The sequence below is a fragment of the Micromys minutus genome (genome assembly GCF_963924665.1).
Source record: "Micromys minutus genome assembly, chromosome: 19".
NCBI lineage: Eukaryota > Metazoa > Chordata > Mammalia > Rodentia > Muridae > Micromys > Micromys minutus.
In genome coordinates, this window is record NC_137954.1 from 22,899,926 (window position 1) to 22,925,370 (window position 25,445).

At 44.5% G+C, this 25,445-nt stretch overlaps 1 protein-coding gene across 2 annotated transcripts in view; it reads right to left on the reverse strand.

Moving 5' to 3' along the window:
• MARCHF4 (membrane associated ring-CH-type finger 4) overlaps positions 1 to 25,445 on the reverse strand; it is a gene marked incomplete at both ends in the record, with an annotated part of 109,260 nt that overhangs the window by 17,331 nt on the left and 66,484 nt on the right. For both annotated transcript variants that reach the window (XM_080933088.1, XM_080933089.1), the window contains one exon: positions 4,198 to 4,353. In XM_080933088.1, the coding sequence (XP_080789214.1) occupies positions 4,198 to 4,353 (156 nt within the window). The remainder of the gene's footprint in view (positions 1 to 4,197; positions 4,354 to 25,445) is intronic.

Here is a 25,445-nt window from a genome sequence, read left to right on the forward strand (position 1 = left end):
TAGATAAAGTCTTTGCCCTATGACACCCACAGCCTTAGGACCACATAAGTCTAAGAGTTTACATATGCAATCTATCATGGATATGTGTGTGTCCTTCCTGGAACATATCCAGGAATCGTTGTGACATAAATATAGAGTAGAGGCACAGTGCCTTCCACCTGCCAACAGGGACCCTTTCCTCTGCCATCACTGGGCTCAGATGGGGTAGACCAGTGGCATCCAAGGAACAGTAGGCATTGGAAAATATCTCAGTTTTAGTCCAGATATAGGACATGGGCCTTAACTTTTAATTACACTGATAGCATCCCATTACAGAGCATTCACCCTTTAAATTTTCCAGTGCTTCCCCAGCCTAGGGTTACACATAACAAAGGCATTTTCCAGAAGATGGTCCTATCATATAAACTTCTCTCATGTACAATAAATGCTTTTTTTTCCCAGGGCCAGCCCTACATAGTCTAACAGAGAGTTTCCAACTGTAATTAGGTTGGCACCGGTAAGCCCCAACCCCTCCTCCCCTTTCATAATCCCAAAGACATAGAAGCATAGAAAGGTCCTATTTATCATGACCATCTTCCTTTCCATCTGAAGCAACCTGATAGGGCCCCCCAACTAAAGTAAGTGTGGTGAACAAAAGGGAAGATGAGGTGCTGTAGACAAGTGTCCTTCTTGACCCATGTGAGGCCCCATGGCTGTATACAGGAGTTCCTTCTTGTTTCACACGAAGCTCCGCAGAAGTGTAACAGGAGGCACCGCAAGTAGAGCTGAGAAGCAGAGAGCTTTGAGAGCTGACAGGGGGCTGGGAAGGGAAAAGGGCATTGGTGGTGCCAAGCTCTGCTGCCAACAAACAACTGGAACACCGGGATCTCATTTTATGTATTTAATTTTATTGTATGTGCATTGGTGTGAAGGTGCCAAATCCCTTGGAACTGGAGTTACAGACAGCTGTGAGCTGCCATGTGTGGGCTAGGAAGTTGAACCTAGATCCTTTGGAAGGGCAGACAGTGCTCTTAACCGCTGAGCCATCTTTCCAGCCTTTAGGATTTCATTCGAAATGAGGTTCTGATCCCCAGATCATAAGACTTTCTCCCTGTGAGCTCTGGTCCTGCAGCATCAGGAAGTGAAAAGCAATGGATGAAATGCAAGGAGGAGCTGTTCTTCTGTGCACCAGGAAGGGACTCCACACAAGGCACCAGAGGACCCAATTTTGGTTGAGCCATGTCTCCAAACTTGAGAGTGAGCAAGAAGTCACCATACATCATGATGACAGTCAATTTTCCATTCTTTAAAGATGGAAGTAATTGGTCCTTCTTTCTTCCTAGAGTATTGTGGGTGTCAAACACGAAGTCAGAGCATGAAGGGCAATCTTTACTATGTTTCAGTAAAGACACATATGAACTTTTCAGGGCAGGGGTGACTATACATGTGTATATGTGCCTGTGTTGAGTATTATATTCAGGGTAGGAGCTTGGACTCAGGAACCATGCTTCCTGTTGCAGACAACAACCTGCTTTGTGCTTTATAGCTATACAGTCTCCTCCACAAATCACTCTCTGCCTCCATTGTCTAAACCTGTGCATTGGATAATAATAGTACTCCACTGAGTTGTTCCCAGGGTTCAGTTTGATACCATACATGAACTAACACTTAACAAGCAGTAATTAAATGCTCATTAATATATCATACTCTTCTCTCATCTAAGGGGGGTACATTCCAAGGCCCACCAGCAGATACCTGAAGCCTGAGACAGTAGTGGACCAGGTACTGTGATGACTCATGCCAGGCAATCTACTAGCCAAGGTGATTGATTACTCAGTAACTAATGGGGAAATAGCATATATGGTTTGGATGGATGAACAAAGGGATGACTCACGTCCTGGGTAGGATGGAGAGGAAGGCATGGCATTTTCTCACTCTACTCAGAACAATATGCAATTACAAGTTATTAATTCTTTCTGAAGTTTCCTCTTTAATGTTTTTGGGTACCAGGCAGCCATGGTTAACTAAAACCACAGGAAGCTAGTACTAATGAAATTGCTGTTCTGTTCAGAGCTATCAAAGACAAAGAATTGAAGCAGGCAATGGGGCTTCAAGACCCACAGGCTATGACTTTTCTTAGTATATATTCTAAATGCAAACCTTGCTTTGAGAAGGTTACTAGTGTTATGTCCCATAATGAACACAACTATTTCTTATATCTTTGCCTGGGATGCAGACCAGGAAGTGAGAGAGCCAACATATATGGGAAGGTAGCTTCCTGCTCTGATGACTAAGCCCTATCCATTGCTCTGTTGGCTTTTAGTCAGGTCTGCCAGCCCCAACTTCTACAGATAGTCCAGCTGTGCATTTTGCACAGAGGGTCACCACTGTGGCAGAGCAGACAGTTTTATGACACTTGGCTAGGCCAGAGGAGTCCAGGACACACACTTGGAACAATTTAGGACACAACCAATCAGCAGGGTTTCAAGTCTAAACTACTTCTATATAGAAAAATGGATTGGCATTTACTCAGCACACACTACTGAGTTTCCAGGACCAACAGAATCAGAGAGGTCCCCAGTTCCTAGAAACTTATAATTGAAGTCAGGGTAGTAACTTGGCTTGGAAATAGATGAACAGACCGATGGTGCCAGCACTGCCATTTGCTTACCTGACGTAGACTTAAAATAGCCTTTCCTTACGCCAAGAAGAAAAGCTATACTTGAATGATTTTTTTCATTATATGAGTCAAAGGTGGAACCAAGATAGGGGTGTCTTAGAGTGAATTCATAGATTGTGGATCTGACCTTTCCTGAGGCCTGAGTCAGCTGTAAAGAAAGGGGCGGGTCAATGCACTCAGACCTCCGCTGCACCCTGAGGACTTGGAATCAGCTGTTGCTCAGTGCTGCTATTTTAAGACATCTCAGGATCTGAGAGAAATGGCTGAAGATGGAGACAGCTGTCGGGAGAAATGGCTTCCCACTCAGAGGCTGAGATGCTTGGGAATCTGATGCCTCACCCCCTGCCCCCAATTTCTGAGACTACCCCATGGAGAATACCACAGGATGATTCTACATGTTTTCAGATGCTCTTCCCTGCAAAGATCCTACTACACTTACTCACTTCCAACCTTCCTGGGTTTGAAAGGTTGGAAGAGGGAAACTGTCAGGCATCTGTTGTCTCCATCCTTACTGACTTTCTGGCTAATTGATTCCATGGCTGCTTACTTGACTGAGGATGTATATGTGGAGGTATTTTCAGAAGCAGAGTGTGCTCTCTCTCTCTCTCTCTCTCTCTCTCTCTCTCTCATTGTGTGTGTGTGTGTGTGTGTGTGTGTGTGTGTGTGTGTGTGTGTGTGTGTGTGTGCACTCACATGCTGCTCTTACTAGTAAACTGCTTGGTTTGGCTGATTGACAGAAGACTTGCCAGCAATTGGGAAAAAAAGCTATGTCAGCAGAGGAGAGAGAGCCCTGAGTTTTGCCAAGCTGATTGACATATCTCTAATTCTGGCTCTATGGTCCCTTACCTCCCATAGTACCTCTGTTGCCCTGTCATCATGGCATCATCATTGTTGTACACCCCTCTCCTTTTTTTTTTTTTTTTTTTTGCCCCTCTTCGTTGTTTCTCCTCCATTTCTTGTCACAGGAAGTGTGGTCAGTGGGCCAACAGGAGTATCCCTCATAGCTTGTTAGCAGTGGAGGCTCTGGGACCCTGCTCTAGACCAATGCATTGAAGTCCACTTATTAGGACTCCAGGTAAACCACAAACATATTAAAGTTTGAACACACCACCGAGCCATCTGGTCTACCCAGCTGCTTTTCAAGCCTTTGGCTTAAACTCAAGCCTCACTTTCCCACTCTCTCTTTCCAATTACCTGTTCTCTTTCTCTTTGCTTTTCTCATTTCTTCCCTCCTTTCTTTCTCCCTTTCCCAATTTGCTATTTCTTCTTTCTTCCTTCCCTCTTTTCATTAACCCATATGTTTTCTTATTCTGTCTCCTCCATCTATCTCTCATGACCTCTCCTCTCATATATCGTACATTTCTCTCTCTGCATAACCCTTTCCCTTCTTGACTAGACTTAAGAGGAAAAAAATGTCTTTCACCACCTGCTGACTGTGTGGCACGTAGTCACCAAGCTGCTCTGAACCTGAGGTTTATAACTCCCCTACCATAAAGCAGGCAATGAGTGAACCCCAGGCTAGGATACCCTGGATTTACCTGTAGAGGATTCTTTGTGCTTATGGCGATGACATGATACTTGTAGTAGCACAGCTCACAGCTCCAGCAGCCCCTTTCACTGATCCATTTGATGAGACATGGCTGGTGTGTACATTTGACTGAACCATCACAGCGGCATGGGCTTAGCAGCTCTCCCTGTGGAGAAGAAAAAGAGGCAATGTGGTGATACTGGAACCTCAGTCCAGCAGGTGATAGATAGGTAGATGGATACTGGAACCCTGGTCTGAGCTTAGAAAGCCCAGATACGGCCACCAGCTTTGTCTGGAGGCACCAGAATCTACTGAGGAAGCCTGGTAGATTTAGGCAGCTAGCTAAACTACCAGCTCTGAGACCTGCCTCCTACCTGGTAAGACATGAAACAACAAGTCTTGATTTGCTTAAGACCTAGGATCTCCATGGAAGACTTCTGTAGTCCAATGGTAAGTGGTAGGCCCCATGAGTTTCTCTTTACAAACACAACCAAACTTAAGTACCCACAGAGCTAGAGAGGTGACACAAATGATGGAAAGCTACTGGTGGAGACAAGAGTGACTTGAAGAACTCAGACCAAACGCAGAACATCCACTACCTTTCCCAGCTAGCCACAGGTGAGGCAATACAATAGGATTTGTGTTTTTGGTACGGCTGGTGATTGAACACAAGATCCCACACAGACTATCCTCAGTCCTATTGGGACTCTAATTCCCTAAACTTCCGAGTAGTGTGATTGTAACAGTTTTAAATGTGACGTTTAATCCAATAGATACAGAGAACTCAAAAAGTGAGACTCCAGAGAATTAAATAATTCTACTAAAAATGGGGGACAGAGCTAAACAAAGAATTCTCAACTGAGGAATATCGAATGGCTGAGAAGCACCTAAGGAAATGCTCAACATCCCTAGTCATCAGGGAAATGCAGATCAAAACAACCCTGAGATTTCACTTCACACTAGTCAGAATGGCTAAGATCAAAAACTCAGATGACAGCAGATGCTGGTGAGGATGTGGAGAAAGAGGAATACTCCTCCACTGTTGGTAGAATTGTAAGCAGGTACAACCACTCTGGAAATCAGTCTGTTGGTTCCTTAGAAAATTGGACATAGTCCTACCTGAGGACCCAGCTATATCACTCCTGGGCATATACCCAAAAGAAGCATCCAACTAAAAGGACACATGTTCAACCATGTTCATAGCAGTTTTATTTATAATAGCCTGAAGCTGGAAAGAACCCAGATGTCCTTCAACAGAGGAATGGATACAGAAATTGTGGGGGGCTGGAGAGATGGCTCAGTGGTTAAGAGCACTGACTACTCTTCTAGAGGTCCTAAGTTCAAATCCCAGCAACCACATGGTGGCTCACAACCATTTATAATGAGATCTGATGCCCTCTTCTGGTGTGTCTGAATACCATGTACTTATATATAATAAATAAATAAATCTTTTTAAAAAAGGAAATTGTGGTACATTTACACAATAGAGTACTACTTAGCTATTAAAAGCAAAGACTTCATGAAATTCCTAGGCAAATGGATGGAACTTGAAGCTATTATCCTGAGTGAGGTAACCCAGTCACAAAAGAACACTCATGGTATATACTCACTGATAAGTGGATACTAGCCCAAAAAGCTCAGAATACCCAAGAAACAATTCACAGAACTTATGAAGCTCAAAGAGAAGGAAGGCCAGAAAAGTGGATGCCTCAGTCCTTCTTAGAAGGGGTAAAAAATAATCATGGGAGGAAATAAAGGGACAAATAGAGGAGCAGGGATTGGAGAAGAGATCATCCAGAGACTGCCTCACCTGGGGATCCATCCCATATGTAGCCACTAAACCCAAGCACTATTGCTGATGCCAAGTAGTGCTTACTGCTTACCTGATATGGATGCTTCCTCAGAGACTCTGCCAGAGCCATACTGATACAAAGGAGGATGCTTGCAGCTAACCATCAGATTGAACACAAGGGCTCCAATGAAGAATATAGAGAAAGGGCTGGAGGAGCTAAAAAGGTCTGCAACTCCATGGGAAAAACAAAATTATCAACTAACCAAACCCACCTCAGCTCCCAGAGACTAAAACACCAACCAATGAATTCACATGGAGAGACCAGGTGCATATGCGGCAAAGAATATCATTCTCTGGTATCAGTGGGAAGAGAGGCCTTTGGTCCAGAGAAGGCTTGTTTTCCCAGTGTAGGGAAACCCCAAGGTGCTGAGGTGGGAGAGGGTAGTTGGGAGAGGGAGCACCTTCATGGAGGCAATATGAGAGGGAGTTGGGAGGGGATTGGGGGAGGGTAATAGCATCTGAAATGTAAATACAGAGAATATCCAATTAAAAGAAAAGAAAAACAGTGACATTTAAAATGTCACATGGCTCACTCTGAGTCTAGAGATGCCTAGAGGGCATAGGACTACTCTGAACTTGAGCTTTTTCATTCTCCTGCAAGCCAGTAAATGAAGACACTGGGCCTCTCAGTGGTACTTTTCATGCTGGGTCCTTGAGTAGAAAAAAAAATGTAGGTCAGACCTGAATCCTATGGTATCTTGGAGGATGGCCAACGCCCTTGCCAAAGGCTTAGGTTGCTCCAGCCAATTTTGGGGCAAAGGATAAAAGATCAGCTTAAGAGCATTGGGAGCAGGAAAACACTATCAGGCCAAGCTAGATGCTAAGCATCTGAAGCTCTTTGTGACTGGATGGCAGAGTGTAGCTCATTCTCTAGAGCTCCCCATGAGCATCAGAGAACCATGGTTGAAAACTTTGTCACCTGATATGGTGACCCCAAAGTGCCCCTGTGAACCTCAGCACTTATTCTCTCTGCCATCTCCCATCTTCGTTGGATCTGAGATAAGGTTTCTCTGTGTAGCGCTGGCCATCCTTGAACTTACTCTGTAGCCTAGGTTAGCCTCAAACTCAGAGGGATCCATTCTGCCCTCTGGGGTTAAAGTACGTGCTGAGGTTAAAGTACGTGCACCACCACTACCCAGTTTCCATCTCCCTCTCTTTGTTTTCTCTTTCTTCACTCTCTCCTTCCCAGTTCACTGTCCACCCTCTTGGCTCATTAAATCTCCATTGGCTCAGCTCTTTTCCTAACCTTCCTAGAGACCTGAACATTCCCTCTGGTCTTACTCATGGTTTCCTCCTTCACTCTCTATGCTTCCAACCCAGATAACTTATTTGGGATTCAGTTCCTCTGTCTTACTCTAAGGACCCATACACAGCCCAGTCCCTGAGCCCTGTGATGCTGTCTTTGGAAAAAATATGTCACTTGAGGCATTTTCCTGCTTGTTTGAATGTTTCATCATTTAGGAAACTACGCCTTGTTCTCAACCATGAATAAGCAAGTCCAGGATCTTCTGGCCTCTAAGCGTATCCATCTGCATATTTAGTCTTGCTCTTCACTGTGGACTATAGAACCAGCCTCTCCTCCTATGATTTCTGGAAACATCGGTCCCTTTCATTTTAACTCCTATATGAAAAATTGTTAATCTTGGCTTGTATGGCGTCTTTTTGTTCCCAGTCTACTCGAATGCTTAATTCTGTTCTGCAGATGGATCTAATGCCACATCCTGCAGAGAGTCACCCATGACTTCTCCAGGTGGAGATCAGTGCTTCAACCCAAAAGGACTTTATGCTGGGTGAATGTAGCATCTTAGTTTTTGAGAACATAGCAGGTAACCATGAGGATACATTCATGTACCTCTCTACCCTCCAAGGGACTCCTGAAAGGCAGGGGTGAGATTCACATCTTTATCCCCCCTTTCACTGATGTCAAGCCCTACAGTAGAAGTCAACCTTTTGTGTTTGAATGACAAAATGAAAAACTGAGCCAAATGTCTTCCTAGACTCCAGCAGTGCCCACTTTGTGAGAAGAGAAACAATATTTATCTTATTCACCCAACATTTTTTGCAGTACCTGGAACTCCATGAACCTGTGCGCACTGAGTTACCTGGGTAGTAGATACTTAGGGACTCAGCGCCCTGAAACCTCATTCTGCTCTTCAAGTCCCAATAGCTTCTTTTGGCTGTGGTCCTTTTCCAATCTCATCTGTTTGCAGGTCATTACACAATGACCTCCCTCACCGGGAAGTATTTTATACATTCTGAGCACCCAGTACAGTGCCCAGTGCAAGTAGACAATAATCTGACTTTGGCAGGTAATCATAGACTTCTCTGACTTTATCTCTTTTTATCTCTCTAGGACATAGCCTGTCTTGGGTTCCATGATGATTAGGAGGGAAGAGCAGGCAGGAATTGTGCATGTTACTGGCCACTCAGTGTAGCAAATCCTAACTCCTCATGGTACTGAGTGGCTGTGGCTATGAGATGGAAATGGGAGAGAGGTGCTGGGGGAGGGGCAAAGCCCTCATTATTCATGGCAGCATTTCCTGGGCTCATTAATTCTAACAGGATGAGCTAGGTTTGATTAATCGGGTTGTTAAGCAGCCATGTCAAGTCACCGATCAGGTAAAAGACATTACTTCCGGTCGCTGGCAGTGAAACCAAGTGACAGCAACAAGGAGAAAAGGCACGCAAGAGCTAGTGGCTGAAAACAGTCCTTAACAAGATCCGGGCTCTCTCCTCCTTGGCTCTGGATAGGGACCATTAGCTCTCACTAGAGCCCTGTGAGAGTCACAGACCTACCTACAGAGGGAGCTTACATGGCCAGGCTGGTCTGAGTGCCAACAGGCAGAGCTGTGGTGTTTCTTCTGAAGCCATTTGTTAATTCCCCAACATCCTCACTGCACAACCCAGAAGGCAGAGTGGGAACTCACTACGAGCATTACAAATATCAGTAAAACAGGTATTAAAAATCTATATCCAGTGAAAAAAATACTAGATTTTTAAGACAATCCACAACAAAGCTCTTTTAAGCCTAGTGTTATCACAAGTGCTATACCAATTGCCTAGGGTATATATTTATGTACCTCGGGAGGAGGGCCATCTTCTCATTCTACCCACATCTCTTTAAGAACAATAGGATAGAAATAACTGGCAGCAAAAAAAAAAATGGATCATGTTAAATTTAATGAAGATGTTCTTTACAATAAACTCCATAAAAGCTAAAATAAGAAAGTTTTCGGGGTGGGGACTGGAGCAGTATCTCAGTTTAGTTGGTAAAGTGCTTGGTGCACAAGTGGGAGGAGCTGAAGCTTAGTCCTCAACATTCACACAAAAGCTTGGCCATGGTGGTGCTTAAATCCCAGAGCTAGGGAGGCTGGAACAGGAGGATCCTCAAGGCTCACTGGCTAGCCAGCCTTGGTCTTACTGAGAGACTCAGTAAAAAAGTAAGGTGGGTGACTCCTGAGACTGACCATATGGATGTGCACACTTGTGCACATAGAGTTTCTACAAGCACACACATACACACGCACCCAGAACCAAATGCTTGTATGCACATTTCTATACATGCACACGTTTAAATGGTGTACTATGGGAACTGAGGCAGACATCCTTCCCCCAGGCTCCCAGTCTAAACATCTCATACAAAAGAAGATGTAATTTAGAGTGCATGTCACAGAGCCAGCTGATGACATGAGGAAAAGGAGAAGCCAGGGCTTTCTGACCAGTATCAGTCCCTGAGCCTTACCACAGCGATGTCCGTGCTGTGTATCTCTTCCTGTCTCCTTCCCTGGAGGAGGGAGAACTACTTCCAGCCCACCTCAGCCCCTCAGCCAAATCTCCCATGACGGCCAGATGCAGCCCTGTCTCCCCTCCCTGCTTCATTACACACAGTCTGGTACTACATCATTTTCATATCCTCTGAGATTTATGCTGCTCACTGATACCCCATTAACTAGGCAAACCAGTGATGCCCAGGAAAAGTGTGGTCTAAACAGGCCCAGGGTGCAGGGAAGCCCAGCTTCTGAGGCCCCACTCTTTGGTGAAGATCATAACAAACTAATCAGAAGAGTGCAGCAAAAGCCAGAGATCCAAAGGAGCTTACTAAATGCCAAGGGACCAGCGACTTTCTCGGTGACCTCAGGGCTTTGGAACAAGAAAGAAATAAAGAGATCTCCGCTAATTCTCTGGCTTTCAAGAGAGAGAGTCTGTGAGGGTGGCTAAGAGTATGCATTTTGGAAATCAAGCACTTTGGTTTCGAATGTCTCGTTAGCTATTACTAGCTAAGCAGATGTAGGCAAGCTCCTAACCTCTGGGATGCTGTTTCTTTACCTTCCGTGATAAGATAACTCTTACCTGGTTAAAAGAAAGATCAAATGGGATGAAGCACACAAAGGTGCTTGACAGTTCCCAGCACCAGTAAGCCCTCTTGCCAAATTACAGTTTGAACTCACATTTCTTTAAGCCTTCTTTTTTTTTTTTAATTACAATTCTCTTTTCCTACTGTCATGCTAAGATAAGTCAAATAGGTAATAAAGAAGCAAGAGGCTTAAGAAATAGTTAACTGGGTCACAGAGAGAGGTTAAGAGTAAAGGGCATTCTGGGAGACTCTGCTGTTCTGGGACAGTACACAGTATTCTAGATTCCCAGTCCAGAAATGTCCTTGTGTTACTACAGGACACTGTGAGTGTTTGGGGAAACCTTTACCTTAGAGATGCCAGATAAGAGAAGAACACGGGTCTCTTGGGTTGAGATCGTGCTACAGGAAGGAATCAGCACAAGGTAATTTTCTAGCTGTGGCTATGACTAACCCGGTGGGAGGGAGCAAGAAGGGGATGAAGAGTCTTCTTCCAATGAGGCACTTGGTAGCTACACTTGTCTCTCCATTCATAGATTTCTCTTGTTTATTTTATTTTATTTTTTAGCTTGTTTCATTTTTTGCCTTTTTCAGTCTGCAGATCTGGCTTTAAGAGTCCTTAGGTTACCCAGTTGCTATGGAAATGCCAGGTAAGTCCAAGATTGCTTTTTTCCCCTACTTACTCATAACCAGGCATTTCTGCTACCAAGCAGGAAGAAATACATACAGAATCATGCTGCAAAGACAGCCCCATGCTGGGCTGGAGTTTGCTGTTCTGGAGATCAAAACAAGGATACAATAAAACAGCAGCCTTAGGGTACAGTTTGTTGTAATTTTCCTTTATTGAGACTCAGGATGATCAAGAACCTAGCTCTCATCCTAGACAGTGTTGGCTTTTTTCAGGCTCTGATAGTCTGTGTGACCTTGATCAACTTGTTAACCTCTTGTTAAGTCACCCCTTTGTCCATTCAATATTTACTATGTTCTCTCTTCTAGATATAGGCATAAAGTTCTCTAGTAGATAAAGACAATAAATCTGATGAACAAGTAAATTATGTCTACCTAAGAGAAGCTGTCATTTCTGTGGAGACAAAGGAACTGTGGATGAGGACATGTGGAACTGAGATCCTAAACAGGACTGCGATGGTTAATTTTCATTGTCATGTTGACTATATTTAGAATCACCATGGAGACACACCTCTCAGTGTGTTTGTGAAGTTGTTTCCAGAAATGCTTAACTTGAGGGAAGACCCATCCTGAGTGTAGGTGGCAGCATCCCACAGCTCAGGACCCAGAGTGACAGAGAAAGAAGCTGAGGACAAGCATTGCATTTATTTTTCTCTGCTTACTGCCATTGGCTACAGGATGACCAGATGTGTCACCATCTCGTGGCCCTGTCGTTTCATGACAGACTGCATTCCCTGGAACTTTGGGGTGGCTCATTTTTTGTTGTCAACTTGACTGGATCTAGAATCAAGCAACATTCTCATATTTTTGTCATAGCAACTAGGAAAGAAACCATATTCCAAAGCTGATGGCTATGGGAGCCCTCTGAAGAGAGCTATTTGAATGAAGATGTGAGAAAACCATGCAGATATATGGAACAAAGAAATCTGGGCAGGAAGATTAAGTGCAAAGGCTGTGAGGCAGAAAATGACTGACATGTTTTGGGAAAACCAAAGGCATTGGAATATTAACATTGAGTACTGAGAGGAAGGGAAATAGAAGATGTCAAAGTTAGGATCGAAGGTGAGGAAACAGAAAAGGAAAGGCTTGTGGATGATCTTAAGGGCCTAGCATTTGTGGATGACATGGGTACCCTTGAATACATTCAGGCAGACAGACAGACAGACAGAGAAAGAGAGGGGGGAGGTGGAGAGAGAGAGAGAGAGAGAGAGAGAGACAGACAGACAGACAGACAGACAGACAGACAGACAGACAGTTTCTTAGTCTCTAAGACCTTTTACTCACCTGTATTGATCTGACTATACATGACAGAATCATGAAGGCTTCTCTACTGAGGACAGACTAGAGGGGAATAAAACAGAATCTGGAGATGAAAGGCCATTGAGATAATCCAAGTGGAGGATGAATATGTCGATATAAAAACCTAAGGAATTCTAGGTTTCTGGATGCATTTTTGAAGAAACAAATGTTGAGACTGGTTGGTGGATTGGATATGGTGTGTGTGAGAGAAAAGCAGGAAAATAGAGGATGATGCTAATTTTGACTTGAGCATTGGGAAGAATGGATGAGTTGATTTTAGAAAGACTGAAAAGAAGGAGTTTTAAACATTGGGTGCTGACTTTCAAAATGATACATGAGATACCCATCCACCACCAAGCAGGAATGTCAAACAAATAGTGCAGATGCCTTAGGCTGGCATCTGGGATGAGACAGGACAGGAATGCGAGAATTGTTAGCAGTGAGGTGGTGTTTAAATATGCTGCTTAGGTGAGATAACCAAAGTGGTTAGCGAGTGCCAGAAAAGGAGAGGCACTAGGTCTGATCTTGGTGAGTGGCCATATTTAGAAGTCAGAAAATGTTGGGAACCAGCAGAAGAGGCTGAGAGAGAAGGCTAGCCAGGGTAAGAGAACACAACATTCCAAAAGCCAAGGAAGAACACAAAGTATTCTGAGAAGGGGAAACCATTAGTCTTGCTCAATGTTAATGGATCAAGTTTAGTGAGAACAAATAATTATTCATAAACCTGCCAAGTTATATATATATTTATTTAATTTTTAGGTGAAATATGGAAAAAAAGAAGTTGGGCTGAACATGAAGGTGGAGGAAGAAGTAACAACGGGTCGAGATTGGTATGAAACACCAGGAGAGCTTTAGAGAGTTTTATCAAAGAAAATGACCTTGTCTATGAAACCAGGGGAGCAAGAGAGTAAGTTAGTTCTCACTTAGCTTAAATGGAGGCTAGTATGTAAGGGTCCCAATGGGGCAGTGGCTTTCACCCTTTCTAATGTTGCTGTAGCCCTTTAATACAGTTCCTCCTGTTGTGATCCCCAACCATCACATCATTTTTCTTGCTACTTCATAACCATTTTTCTACTGCTATGAATCATAATGTAGGTATTTGTGGAGATAGAGGTTTGCCAAAGGGGTCGTGATCCACAGGTTACAAACCATTACCGTAGAGGTTAGCAAAACCATCTTCCTACCTCCTTCAAATATTAATTTTCTTCTTTTCTTTTTTTCTGTATCTCTCTCTTCATGACTGTAGAATGTGTTTATAGATGTGACATTGTCTTCCACCTCAACACAGTGAGGTTCGTGATTATTGCTCCTCCTTCACAAATGAACCCATTCAGAGTTTGTTACATGCTCATGAAAACGAACAAGTTGGGCTCTGAGACCAGTTCCATTGATCAAACAGCTACCAAAATCCCTCTTTCCACCTACAGCAGCCTGTCTTTGAAACCACTAACTTTTGTCCTGATATGTGAGATTACCTTGCTGAATCCTCATTGTCGTCTTTCTCACTGGACACATACGAACCCTATTGCTCTTTCCTCAACATCTCTGGAATAAGTTCTAGGTCATGTTTATGGGATACTACTTGATATGTGGGGGCTGGGGCTGGGGACAGGTCAAAATAGGTTCCCAATTCTTCTTCCTTCCACCCTCAAACTCCCAACCTTAATGGGAAGGAGATATTTGTTGAAAAGGGGTTAAAAGACAAAGATTTTCATACGCAGACTAATCCACTAAAGATTGCTCTGAGGAGTAAAGGAAATTACTAATTAAAAAATTAGTGAAGCAAAGTCCAGTCTTGGATCTGTAGTGGTATGAAGTCTCAGAGGATCTAAACATTAAAATCAGAATTCCCCCTCCAGGCTAGAATTCTGTGTTGATAGGAAGGAATGGGCATAAGGGCAAGAACCTCATTGGGGTTTTGTGTGTGTGTGTGTGTGTGTGTGTGTGTGTGTGTGTGTGTGTGTGTGTGTGTAGGGGGCATGAAGATGCCAAAGAAGGTAGAAACTTCCCAGCATCTGACCTAGGCTGACAAGAAAAGTTAGGCCCTGTTTTCCATCGCTCCTTAAAGCCTCACTTTCTGGGACCAGATAATAGTGAAGACTATCAGTCTCTTGTGCATGAGAGCATACACAGACATGCACACACACACACACAACTACAGGCACAACAAACAGTATCAATGGGTGCAAGATGTGGGTCAGTTGTTTGTGTGGCTGCATTCTGAATTTGTGGAGGAGTGCTGAGACAGGAAGAGACAATGCTAGGGTAACCTGGGAAATTCCAATGTCTTCTTCCATCAGGACAGTAGACAATCATCTCCTTACTCTCCAGACTATGGGGGTCAATGCATTCTGGCATCAGGACCAGGAAAAAAATGACTTATGATGGCCCCCTTGCCACAGACCGTGAAGGGTGAGGGAAGAGAGGAAAAGGACCCCAGAGATGCCCCAAGACCTGAACATCCATTACTGTTCACAGACAAGCCATTCTGAATTTTGTGCTTACTGTATTAGAAAGCATACGGGCAACTCTTGTCTTCCGAAGAGTTGTTTAGCTCAACCATCTCTCCGCACCCCCTTCCCACACAGACGACGCTTCTGTCGATGGATCTAAGGCCAAATCTTGGCTTCAAGGGACCAGCGTGCCCAGAATATCGGAGTGAAATTATGAATTGTTGTGAGATGACTTCGTCTGAAGAAGAGAGAAATCTATTACCAAGAAGAGACTTAAAGCCCTAATAAGCTGTAGTCATCGACACCAAATCCAATTAACCTACAAAATTATTTCTGCTTCTATTCTCATACCACCCGCTTGCTCTCAGAAACAGCCAGACACGGGCTGCTTCACACAGCTAGTCTACGTGTGTCTTCATGGAAAATGTCCTAGTTTATCTGTTCATCATCTCAAAACAATCAGAATTTAAAAGGGACAAGAAAGGTGGACAGGTAAACCCAAGCCCTCTGAACTACAACATTCATTATCCTGGTAATTATTTTATCCCTACCCTGCTTTTCTCCCTATAATTTAACTGGTATATGATAAATGTACCTATTCCCTCTAACTGCTTCTAAATTTACTCAACTGCTACTAGAGAGAAGAACCTAACCTCACAATAATTGAATTTAAATAACATCCAATTCTGTGAAGTCGAACATGATCTGCATAGTAAACAAACCACAGGGTTTGAGGGCTGGCAGGAAGAAAGAAGGTCACACTTAATGTGAATGTGCATAATTGTACCCATACCTCTAATGGCCCAGATGTGCGATCTAATGTCTGTTGGTCTTTCTGTCTAACTCATCATTACCATCGTTATTGTTACCAAAGAGCCAAAATTAAAGGCTGAATCGGCCTCATTCCTCTGCCTGGCTCAAGAGAAAAACACCTTTCAGATACGCCCTGAGTAGCTAGAACTGGGCTATTTGCATACAGTGGGCTGGGCTCCTGTCCAAGGTTCCAGGCCACTACATTTCTCGAGAAGTTTCAGGGATGCCAGGTCACTGTGTTCTCTTTTTTTGTTCCAGAAACCAGGCCAAATCATCTCACAACTTAGAGGGAAGGTGCAGGCTTGTTCTCCACGGTCCTTGCACACTAGCAGAGGAGTGTGCAGCCTCAACTCTGCAAACCCCTTATGGTGCTCCCTGAAGGAACTGTGGTGAAATCCTCCTAAAATTAATTTCCATTCACTGTGATCAGCGCATCATTCAGAGGGCTCCCGGGATCCGTGGAGGCTGCAGGTGCAGACAAACTGGAGTCACGTGTTGCTTTCTGATGCTTCACATCAGGGTCCTGAGTACTTTAGCATCACACTACAAAGCGCAGAAGCAAGACCTTTCCCAGATGCAATCCCAGCTTGCCCAGCTGTCTGGCTGGGGACTATGAGTTTAAGCGAGCGCTACCTGAATTCACTGTTTCTGAGAGTCGAGGCTGCATCGGAAGCACTTGGGAAGCTTGTTTAGTATCCTCATGCTGGCTGCAACCCAAAGACTCCAACTCCATGAAGACCCACTTAGAGCAAAATTGGCTAAGACCTACTTTGTAACGTGTTGGACCAGATACTCATTAACAAACCCTTCTGCCTCCTACATTACTTTGAGACTTTTATGTACACAGAGATAAAAATAAGCACCGAGAATTAGAACTTATTGAGGACTAATGGTGTGCCAATTGCTGTCACAAGCTTTGAATTCTGGGTTCAAGTACCAATTCTCCCCCTTGCTGGGTGAGAGATACTGGGCAACTTGCTCCAAGCTCCCACCTTGTCATCTGCATCTGTTCTGTCCTATTAGCAGTGTTTCTGTTGTGGTTGCACTAACCCCCCTCTTCTCTCTTCTCTCCCTCTCTCTCTCTCTCTCTCTCTTTCTCTCTCTCTCATTGTGTGTGTGTGTGTGTGTGTGTGTGTGTGTGTGTGTGTGTGTGTGTGTGTGATTCAAGACAGGGTTTCTTCTGTGTAGCCATGACTGTCCTAGAACTTATTCTGTAGACCAGGCTGGCCTTGAAATCACAGAGATCCACCTGCCTCTGCCTCCCAAGTGCTGGGATTAAAGGTGTGTGCCACACCCTCCCCCCACTCCCCCCACCTGTTGTTGCCTCTCTTGCCAGTCTATAGTCCATGCCTTTGAATTATTGCTGGGGACCAAGCATTTTTCTAAGGACCTGACATGCATGAGGTGTTATGACATTGTTGCTGAGGTTCTTGGCTCCATTATGTATTACTCTAAGTAAGTTTTCTTAGGGGTTAAAGTGGGACCAGAGACACTTCCTGTATACCTAGGTTACTCAGAAGGATTAAATGAGGTAATATATGCTAGGAAATGCTTAGAACCCTATGGGACACATAGGGAGTGCCCATGGTGGTGCTATACCATGCCCTTCCAAGCTTATCTACCTTTAGCGAAACGTTTCACGCCCTAACAGAAGGCACCAGCTCTGTAAACAAGAGCTACCATTATTGTCTCCCCAAGTACCACACTTCACTGTCTTGAAAGCCATGGGCCTGAAGTCCGTGAGCCTGAAGATGCTGTTAGTCAGGAATATGGGATTAGGTGATGCCCTGTGGGGAAGCTTCTGGTTTCCAGGCATTTGATCTCTGCCCTGGCATTTTGGGAGGAGGGAAGAGCAAAACCAGTGCCCCAAATTCTTATTCACCCTCCTGTCTCCACGGCCCTCCTTTGGTGGTACCTACCGCCCCCCACCCAAACCTGCTTTTTCATATTCATGAATTCTACCTTTCATCATGGTGGGTGGGGGTGTTCACAGGCATCATTCTTTCCCTGTCCTGTTTTGGGCACAGCTGTGGTCTTATGTGTGCATGGGAACAAGCAGTGGATAGAGAGGTAGTGAGGGCGGGGCCGAAAAGAAAAAAAAAAGAAGAAAAGAAAGAAAGACTAGGAAGGAGATGGGAGTGGCCATGATCAAAAAGCATAATATATCAATGCATGAAAATTGTAGTGAAACATTAATAATCATAATTAAGAAAAAGCATTTAGCAACAAAGGAGGATTCAGAGAAGGAAAGACTTGCTTGCGATCTCTTGCCTGATTTTGAAAATGATTATAATAAGCCTGTGTATTATTTGTTAGTTCTTCCTATAGATCTGACTTCCTCCTCAAATCAGCCTCCCCATTCATTATACTTCACGTGGAGCTCTGGTTGTCAACCTTCCTAACCCTGCAGCCCTTCAATACAGCTCCTCATGTTGTGGTGACCTTCAGCCATAAAATTATTTAGTTGGAACTTCCTAACTGCAATTTTGCTAACCTTGTGAATCTTATATTCAGGATATCTAATATGTGACCCTCGAGGGTGTCATGACCCACAGCTTGACTTAGACATGACCCACAGCCTTAGGAGGCTGCGGTGGCACAGAAGACACTCTGTTCTGTGTCCTGTCCAGGTTCCATGCTCCCGAGACAAGGCCCCACTTCCCTGCAGGACCTTGCTCATGCCAGAGTCTGCTGCAAACACAGCTCAGTTCTTTTCACACCTCTCGGGAAAGCATGCTATTCCTGAAATCTTGGCTGCAGCTCCCTGTCAGCAGAGAGCATGCTAAGCGAATTTGAATGACTCTGGCATGTGAATAGACTCCAGGCTGCTGGATCCAATCTAAGTAGCTCCAAGTCGCCATGGCTGCTGTGATCTTGGCAATTTTATTTTTTGTTTCAAAGGATTCTGTAGTCTTTACTTCTGGATCTCTCTCTGTATTTCTCTAGCTCTGTCTGTCTGTCTCCCTCTCTCTCTGTCTCTCTCTTTCTCTCTTCCTCCTTCCAACCCTCCCTCTCTCTGTCTCTCTCTGTCTCTGTCTTTCTGTCTCTATCTCTTTCTGTGTCTCTCTGTCTGTCTTTCTCTGTCTCTGTCTCTCTCTGTGTCTCTCTCTCCCCCTCCCTCCTTTCCTCCCTATCTCTGTTTCTTTGTCTCTCTCTCTGTCTTTGTCTCTCTCTGTCTCTATGTCTCTGTCTCTCTCTCTGTGTGTGTGTGTGTGTGTGTGTGTGTGTGTCTTAAAGGTATTCTTTCCCTACTCTAGTCTCTAGTTAGACTGCGCCCAATCCCAACAAATGGAAGAAACCCAAGAGAGCTTCTCTTGCTCACCAGCACCACCTCCCAATGTCCTCTTTGAGCTCAGGCATAGAAACCTGTTTGGGGTAAAGGTGACTGAGGACCAGAGTGGGGGTGTAGGGTGTGGAGGTATAGGAGAATATCTACAGACCAACGCTGTTTTCCTCTGAGGGCTGAGGACAGTCTCCTTGCATGAACATTCAGCAGCCTTGGGTGCAACACCACCACTCTGTCCTCATGTGGAAACTGCAAGCCGGCCCCAGCCCAAGAGACATTCTCACGTGGGGACATGCATTCCAAACCCACCCAGAATCTCAGCATGACCTTACACTCGTGTTTCACTAAGTAGGGGATGGTAAAGAAAGTCTGGCTCCCTTTTGTTTGCTCTCAGTCTCTGTCAGATGACCAGGCCATTCTGCAAGCACTCGTGACTCAGTGTTCTCAGTCAAGTCTGGGACTTGGCAAGCCAGCGCCATGTTCCTCTTGTCCGAAAGCTTTATAATTGCTCGGTACTTTGCTCATGCCCTGCCCCCAGCCGTCATCCATCTATGCTGAAAGGCCCTATATTTAGATCCCATTCTCACATCCTTGGTCACCTCACAATTCTGCCAGTCTTTTGTAGAGCTTTGCTGGTCTTCAGGTTTTTTCAGACAGGTCTTCCTACCATGTCAGTGTACCTGCTCAGAGGCTGAGGTAGGAGAGGGAAGCCATATATTAAAACTATGTAATGCTTGACTAGAAATTAAAATTTCCTCTGACTACAGCCCCCTCTACCATATGGTTGCCTCCCCCCAAAGCAAGGACATGTCCTATAAGAATTCTCCCAGTGATTTCCTGATTTTACAATTTATGCCCAGGTGTCAGGAGAGAATCCAGGAATTGGAACCTCTCTTTCAAAGGGCATGGGAACTTTTAAGGCTGTGGACACAGGTTGCCATGTTAGTTAGCAAAAAAACCGATACTGCTGTTTGCTAACACCAGAGTTAGTATTTGCTGCTGATCCTCCAGAGTCAAGGCCCTGCCCCTTCTTCATATTCTTGGAGATATCTGTTGAGGGCATCATAGCCATGAGAAATAAGCCTCAGAAAATGTGGATAATTTGTCTCTGTACCTTTCTTTGGGAAGGTACAGACTTCAGTTGTCAGACTCTGGCAATAAGCAATGCAATTAAGACAGTCTAGGAGAAGAGGGGCTGTTTTAGCCATGAAAGACCCAAGATATACTTAGTCAGGGGAAACCTACAGAATCTCAGCCTGAGGGTTCTGCCTTCTTGGAGGAACAGATGGAGGCTCAGCATGATTTGAGAACTCCTGTCAAGAATCTTTGCTCTACCCGGATTCCAAGATGGCAGCTACCAGAGTAAGCACTTGGGATGGAAGCACATGGAACATGAGGGACTTGACAGCCAAGGAACTGCTCACAATTGCCCAGATTTTAGAGACATTACCAGCTCCCAGTGCAGGCCTCATGTGACTTCAAGCCTGTGACTAAAAAGACATCCTAATGAAACTTGCAGCGCCTTCCCCGCTATAGTTCCAGCCTTTTCATTTCTTCATGATAAACGGACAGCACCCCCATTCTGCCATCCACTAGCTCTGTCAGTCAACCGTAACTGCTAGCTATGCTTCTGTGTCTGAGCCTTCAAACAAAAAACTTAAAACTACTTACTAGTCTTCACAGGCGAATGGTTCACCTGATATGATTTGGCGAATCTTGACTGGATATATGAATTAGCTAAATACTGGCCAATCCAGGATGCAATGACCCAATTCTGATCTAGGTGATCTCATATCATCTAGTAGTACTGCCCAGCTTTTTTGGCTTAACAACAGAAGGATTTCCACTGACAAGAGAGGCCACTTCAATCCCCAAGCACTTTAAACCTCTGCTTGGATCTATGTTGTCAAGGTTTCAGCACCCAAAGCAAGGCACGAGGCTCCTCTAGACTTGATGGAAATGCTCATAGACAAAAGCTAGAGACACTGGGGAGGCCATTGAGACAATCGCACTCCCACATTAGCTAGTTGGCCTTGGATAATTTCCTTCACTTGAGCTTTAGTCCTGTTATCTGTGTAAGTACAGTTTCACACTCTACTACATGTACAAAGTGTACCCCACAATACATTCTATTTTTATTCACTTCCTTCTCTCCTCATTTCCCCTCATTTGAACTCTCTGTCGTTCATCAAGCAAATCATCCTCTCCATTCAGAGCTCTGTAACACTAACCATTCTCGTGGCCTCTGTTGCATCCTCAGCTCTAGCTGGGAGTTAATGGGCACCCAACTCATCCTATTAATCGGATTGGGGAGATTAAAAAGAAGAGTCAAGAAGTCTCTTCTCTTTTACTCCCAGGAACATCCAGTCCAGGGGATGGTTGTATGATCTAACTCCACCACTAAGAGAGAGAGAGAGATGAAGGGTTAACACATTTGGACTAACCAAGGACTCTGAACACAGGCAACAGGATAGGAAAACCTCCCGTTTCCTAATTTAAACATGGGCTTGGGGGTAGAATAAGTAGTCTGGCCTCCCCTCAGCTAATCAGGCTCTAGAAGAGACATTAATTGCAGCCAGCCAGTCCTGCTGAGGGGACCCAAAGCTGCCAGCTCCCTTGCTGAGAACGAAATAGAACTGTAATTGGCTGTGAAAGCGTCATGGCAGGAGGCACAGAGGAGGGTTGGTCCTCACCCCCAAAGCCAGTGAGAGAAGCTTTGAGGGAAAGGCCCAAAGGAGGTGCACAGCAGTGAGCACCTGCCTCACTTGGAGGTCATCTTGATTGCAACACTACAGTTCCTGGACTATAGCCAGGGTGAAGGACTTTCTCGTGCTGCGCGGTGCTTGTGGCAAGAGCACCAAGCTTGTAAACCTTCTCATCCCTGTGCTTCTGACTTCCCCTGAGAGGAGGAATGTGCAGCAACTGTCACTAATGTATCTACTCTCCTACTTCAGAGAGCTCTGCAAACACAAGCTTTGCCTCCAAGTGTGTGTGCACATGCCTGTGTGGCAGCACAATGTGTGTGCTAGCATGTCCTCATGCTAGTATGCAAATATGCACACATGCCTGTGTGTTAACACGATGGGTGCTAACATGTATGTATGTGTGTATGTGCTCATTTGTATGCTACTATCATGAGAAGCAGTGGCCCAGCATCCCTCCATCACTGTCTAAGAGGGACATTAATATTTTCTCACTCAAAAAAATAAATGGGACATCGACTGGGGAAAACTTGCTCAGAGTGATTTGTGTATTCTCTCTGTTATTACAATTCCCAGAACACGTGTAACAAGGGGTGACAAGTGAAGGTCAATACATATGTGCGTGGAAAGCAAGACAATTCACACTTTCTATTGTGAATGCTCAATGGTGCCTATGGTCTCGGGGACAGTTGGGCAAGTTGGTTATTGCCTTTCTTCGTGCATTATCTCTCACCAATAGAATAAGAGTAACGGTGGTACTTCTCCGATCAAACTTAGCCAATCAAACTGTAGCGAATAATGGGATGGAAAGTGCTTAGGACAGAGCAGAAACTCAACTGTGTTTCACAGTTACTTCAAGGGAATGTGGGTAAGAGGAAGCAGGACAAATTAACCCATTTGTAATCTGTTGACCTAGTGATGTAGTAAACCTCTCTCTCTCTCTCTCTCTCTCTCTCTCTCTCTCTCTGTGTGTGTGTGTGTGTGTGTAGGGTATACTTCCAAAAGACTTTTTTTAAGAGATGAAAATTCAGAATTTTTGAGGAAACCTTAATTTATTAATACTTTAAAACTCAAAGCAATGAACTATCATTTATAACTACTAAGCAGTTTTACGTTTATTGTGCATTCAGACTTTTATTGTGAGATTTTTATTGAAAACTTGTCATAAATTCAGTTAGGAAGGAGAGCAAGTCCTTCAAGGGGACAATAGAAATGACATTTTATAACTTATAAAGGAACGGCAAGCTTCTAATTTGTAACCAAAAAAAAAAGGGCAGAAGAAGGAAAGAAAGAGGAAGGAAAGCACGGTTAAGTTCCATTTCCCTTCTCAGCGCCCTTGTCCCCATTTATACTGCATGAGGACTAAGACACATCTTTGGTATAAGCTCAGAATGTAGAAATTAAAATAGAACCGTCAGAATAAAAGATTTGACCAGGCAGAGCAGCCCCTACAGCGGTGCCGACTTCAACCCCCACAGAATCAGAGGGAAGTCTGTGGTCTCTCCGAAAAGCCCAGAGAAGAGAACATTGAGCCCTGTCCTTTGTAACCCAAAGAGACCTTTCAGTATTAGAATTGACATCTTACAAGTTAGGAGTGGTGGCATACACCTGTAATTCCAGCAACTGAAAAGCTTAGACAGGAAGATTACAAGTTCAAGGCCAGCCTGGGCTACATAGTGAGAGCTTGACTCAAAAACGTAAAAACAGTTCAGGAGAGTGGAGGGCTCAGAAAGCAAGCACAAGAATCTGTGTTTGGATCACAGAAAAGCCAAGCACAGAAAGGCTTGCCTCTAACCACAGCACTGGACTGAGGTGGAGACAGGAAAATCCTGGGGGCTTAGTGCACAGCTATTACAGACAAAACGGGGGATCTTCAGATCTACTGAAGAATGGTAAAGGAAGACATTAAGCTCTGGCTTCTACACACTTGCACGCACACACATGCCCCCTCAAACTCCTAAAGGCAGAAAGGCAAGGAGCTTTTCTGGGAAGGAAGAAAGGAGCTGGCTCCTCGTCTAAACAGGGTCCTCAGATAACATTTCAGTGCTCTGGCTCCCACAGAGCACCTGAGCTTAGGAAATGAGCTGAGTGACCATTTAATGAAGTCCTGTGCTATGTTACAGTTCCGTAGCTTGGTCTTCTGGTGGAACTCCTAACAGTGGGGGCAGGGGCTGACTCTGTTGCCTGCCTCTGGGACCCTTTCCTCCTACTGAGCTGCCTTATCCATCCTTAATAGGAGAGGAGATGCCTGATCTTACTGCAGCTTGATGTGCCCTAGCTGCTGGATATCCAGGGCAGGCCCGCCCTTTTCTGGTGGTGGAGGGAAGGAACTTGGAAAAGAGGAGGGAGAGAAAACGGCAGCCTGGCTATAAAAATTGATTGATTGATTGATTGATTGATCAATTAAAATAAACCCTATAAATATTTGCAGACAGTCACTTTTCCAGCTTAGGCACAACTACCTCTGGTATCGTGTTTCTCAGATGCCAAAGAAGTTGTGACCAAGCTAGATATTTTATAACTCTTGCTGTTGACACACTGAATAATAAATGACTTCTGAGGCAAAAAAAAAAAAAAAAAAAAAAAAAAAAAGTCATGAGCTGCACAAATCATCTTACCACTTCAAAAAATAAATTTTCTCGTACTTGCTCATTGGGTAATAGGTTTAAGAGGAACATGTCTGTAAAAAGCCTGCACCCTTCCTGCTGTCCAAGGCATGGAAATACAATGCCTGTGTTACCTGACTGGGAATTAGGCTAGGGGTGACAACATTAAGGAAGGCCTCAAGAGTGCTGATGCCCAAAGGGGGCACATCCTGATGACATAAGGGATGAAGACATTCTTGGAGCATGTGATAGTTAGTCTTCATTGTTAGCTTGACTGGATTTAGAATCACCATGGAAACGCATCTCTGAGTGGGTCTGAGGGTGTTTCCTAAAAGATTTAACTGAAGAGGGAAGACCCACGTTGAAAGTGGGCAGCCCCATGCAGGAGTCAGACTGAATACAAGAGAAGGCAAGCTGGGTACCAGCCAGCATCCCTCTGTTCTTCCTGACTATGGACATGAGGTGGCCAGCTGCCTTAGGTTTCTGTCCCCATGGCTTCCCTGCCACTACGAACTGTAACCCTTTTAAACAAACCTTTCTTATGTTGCTTCTCATCTGGTATTTGGTTACAGCAATAAGCTAGGTAGCTCATACAGCGCTTTAGACAAATGCTTGGCTTTCGGTTCAACCTCTCTAACTGCCACATAGGCAAGACCATTTGTCTTTCTTTCCTTCCTTCCTTCCTTCCTTCCTTCCTTCTTTTTTTCTCTCTTTCCTTTTTGAGTTTAAAACTTTATTCTTATTGGATATATTTTATTTACACTTCAAATGTTATCCCCTTTCCCAGTTTCCACTCCATAAACCCCCCTATACCATCCCCTCCCCCTGCTTCTATGAAGGTGCCCCCCTACCCACCCACCCCCTCCTGCCTTCCCACCCTGAAATTCCCCTACACTGGGGCATCAAGCCTAGACAGGACCAAAGGCTTCTCTTCCCATTGATGCCTAACAAAGCTATCCTTGGCTACATGTTCAGCTAGAGTCATGGGACTGTCCATGTATACTCTTTGGATAGTTAGTTGTTTAGTCCCTGGCAGCTCTGGTTGGTTGATATTGTTGTTCTTGTGGGGTTGTAAACCCCTTCAACTTCTTTAATCCTTTCTCTAACACCTCCATTGGGATCCCATTCTCAGTTCAATGGTTGGCTGTTAGCATCTGCCTCTGTATTTGTCATGATCTGGCAGAGCCTCTCAGGAGACAACTATATCAG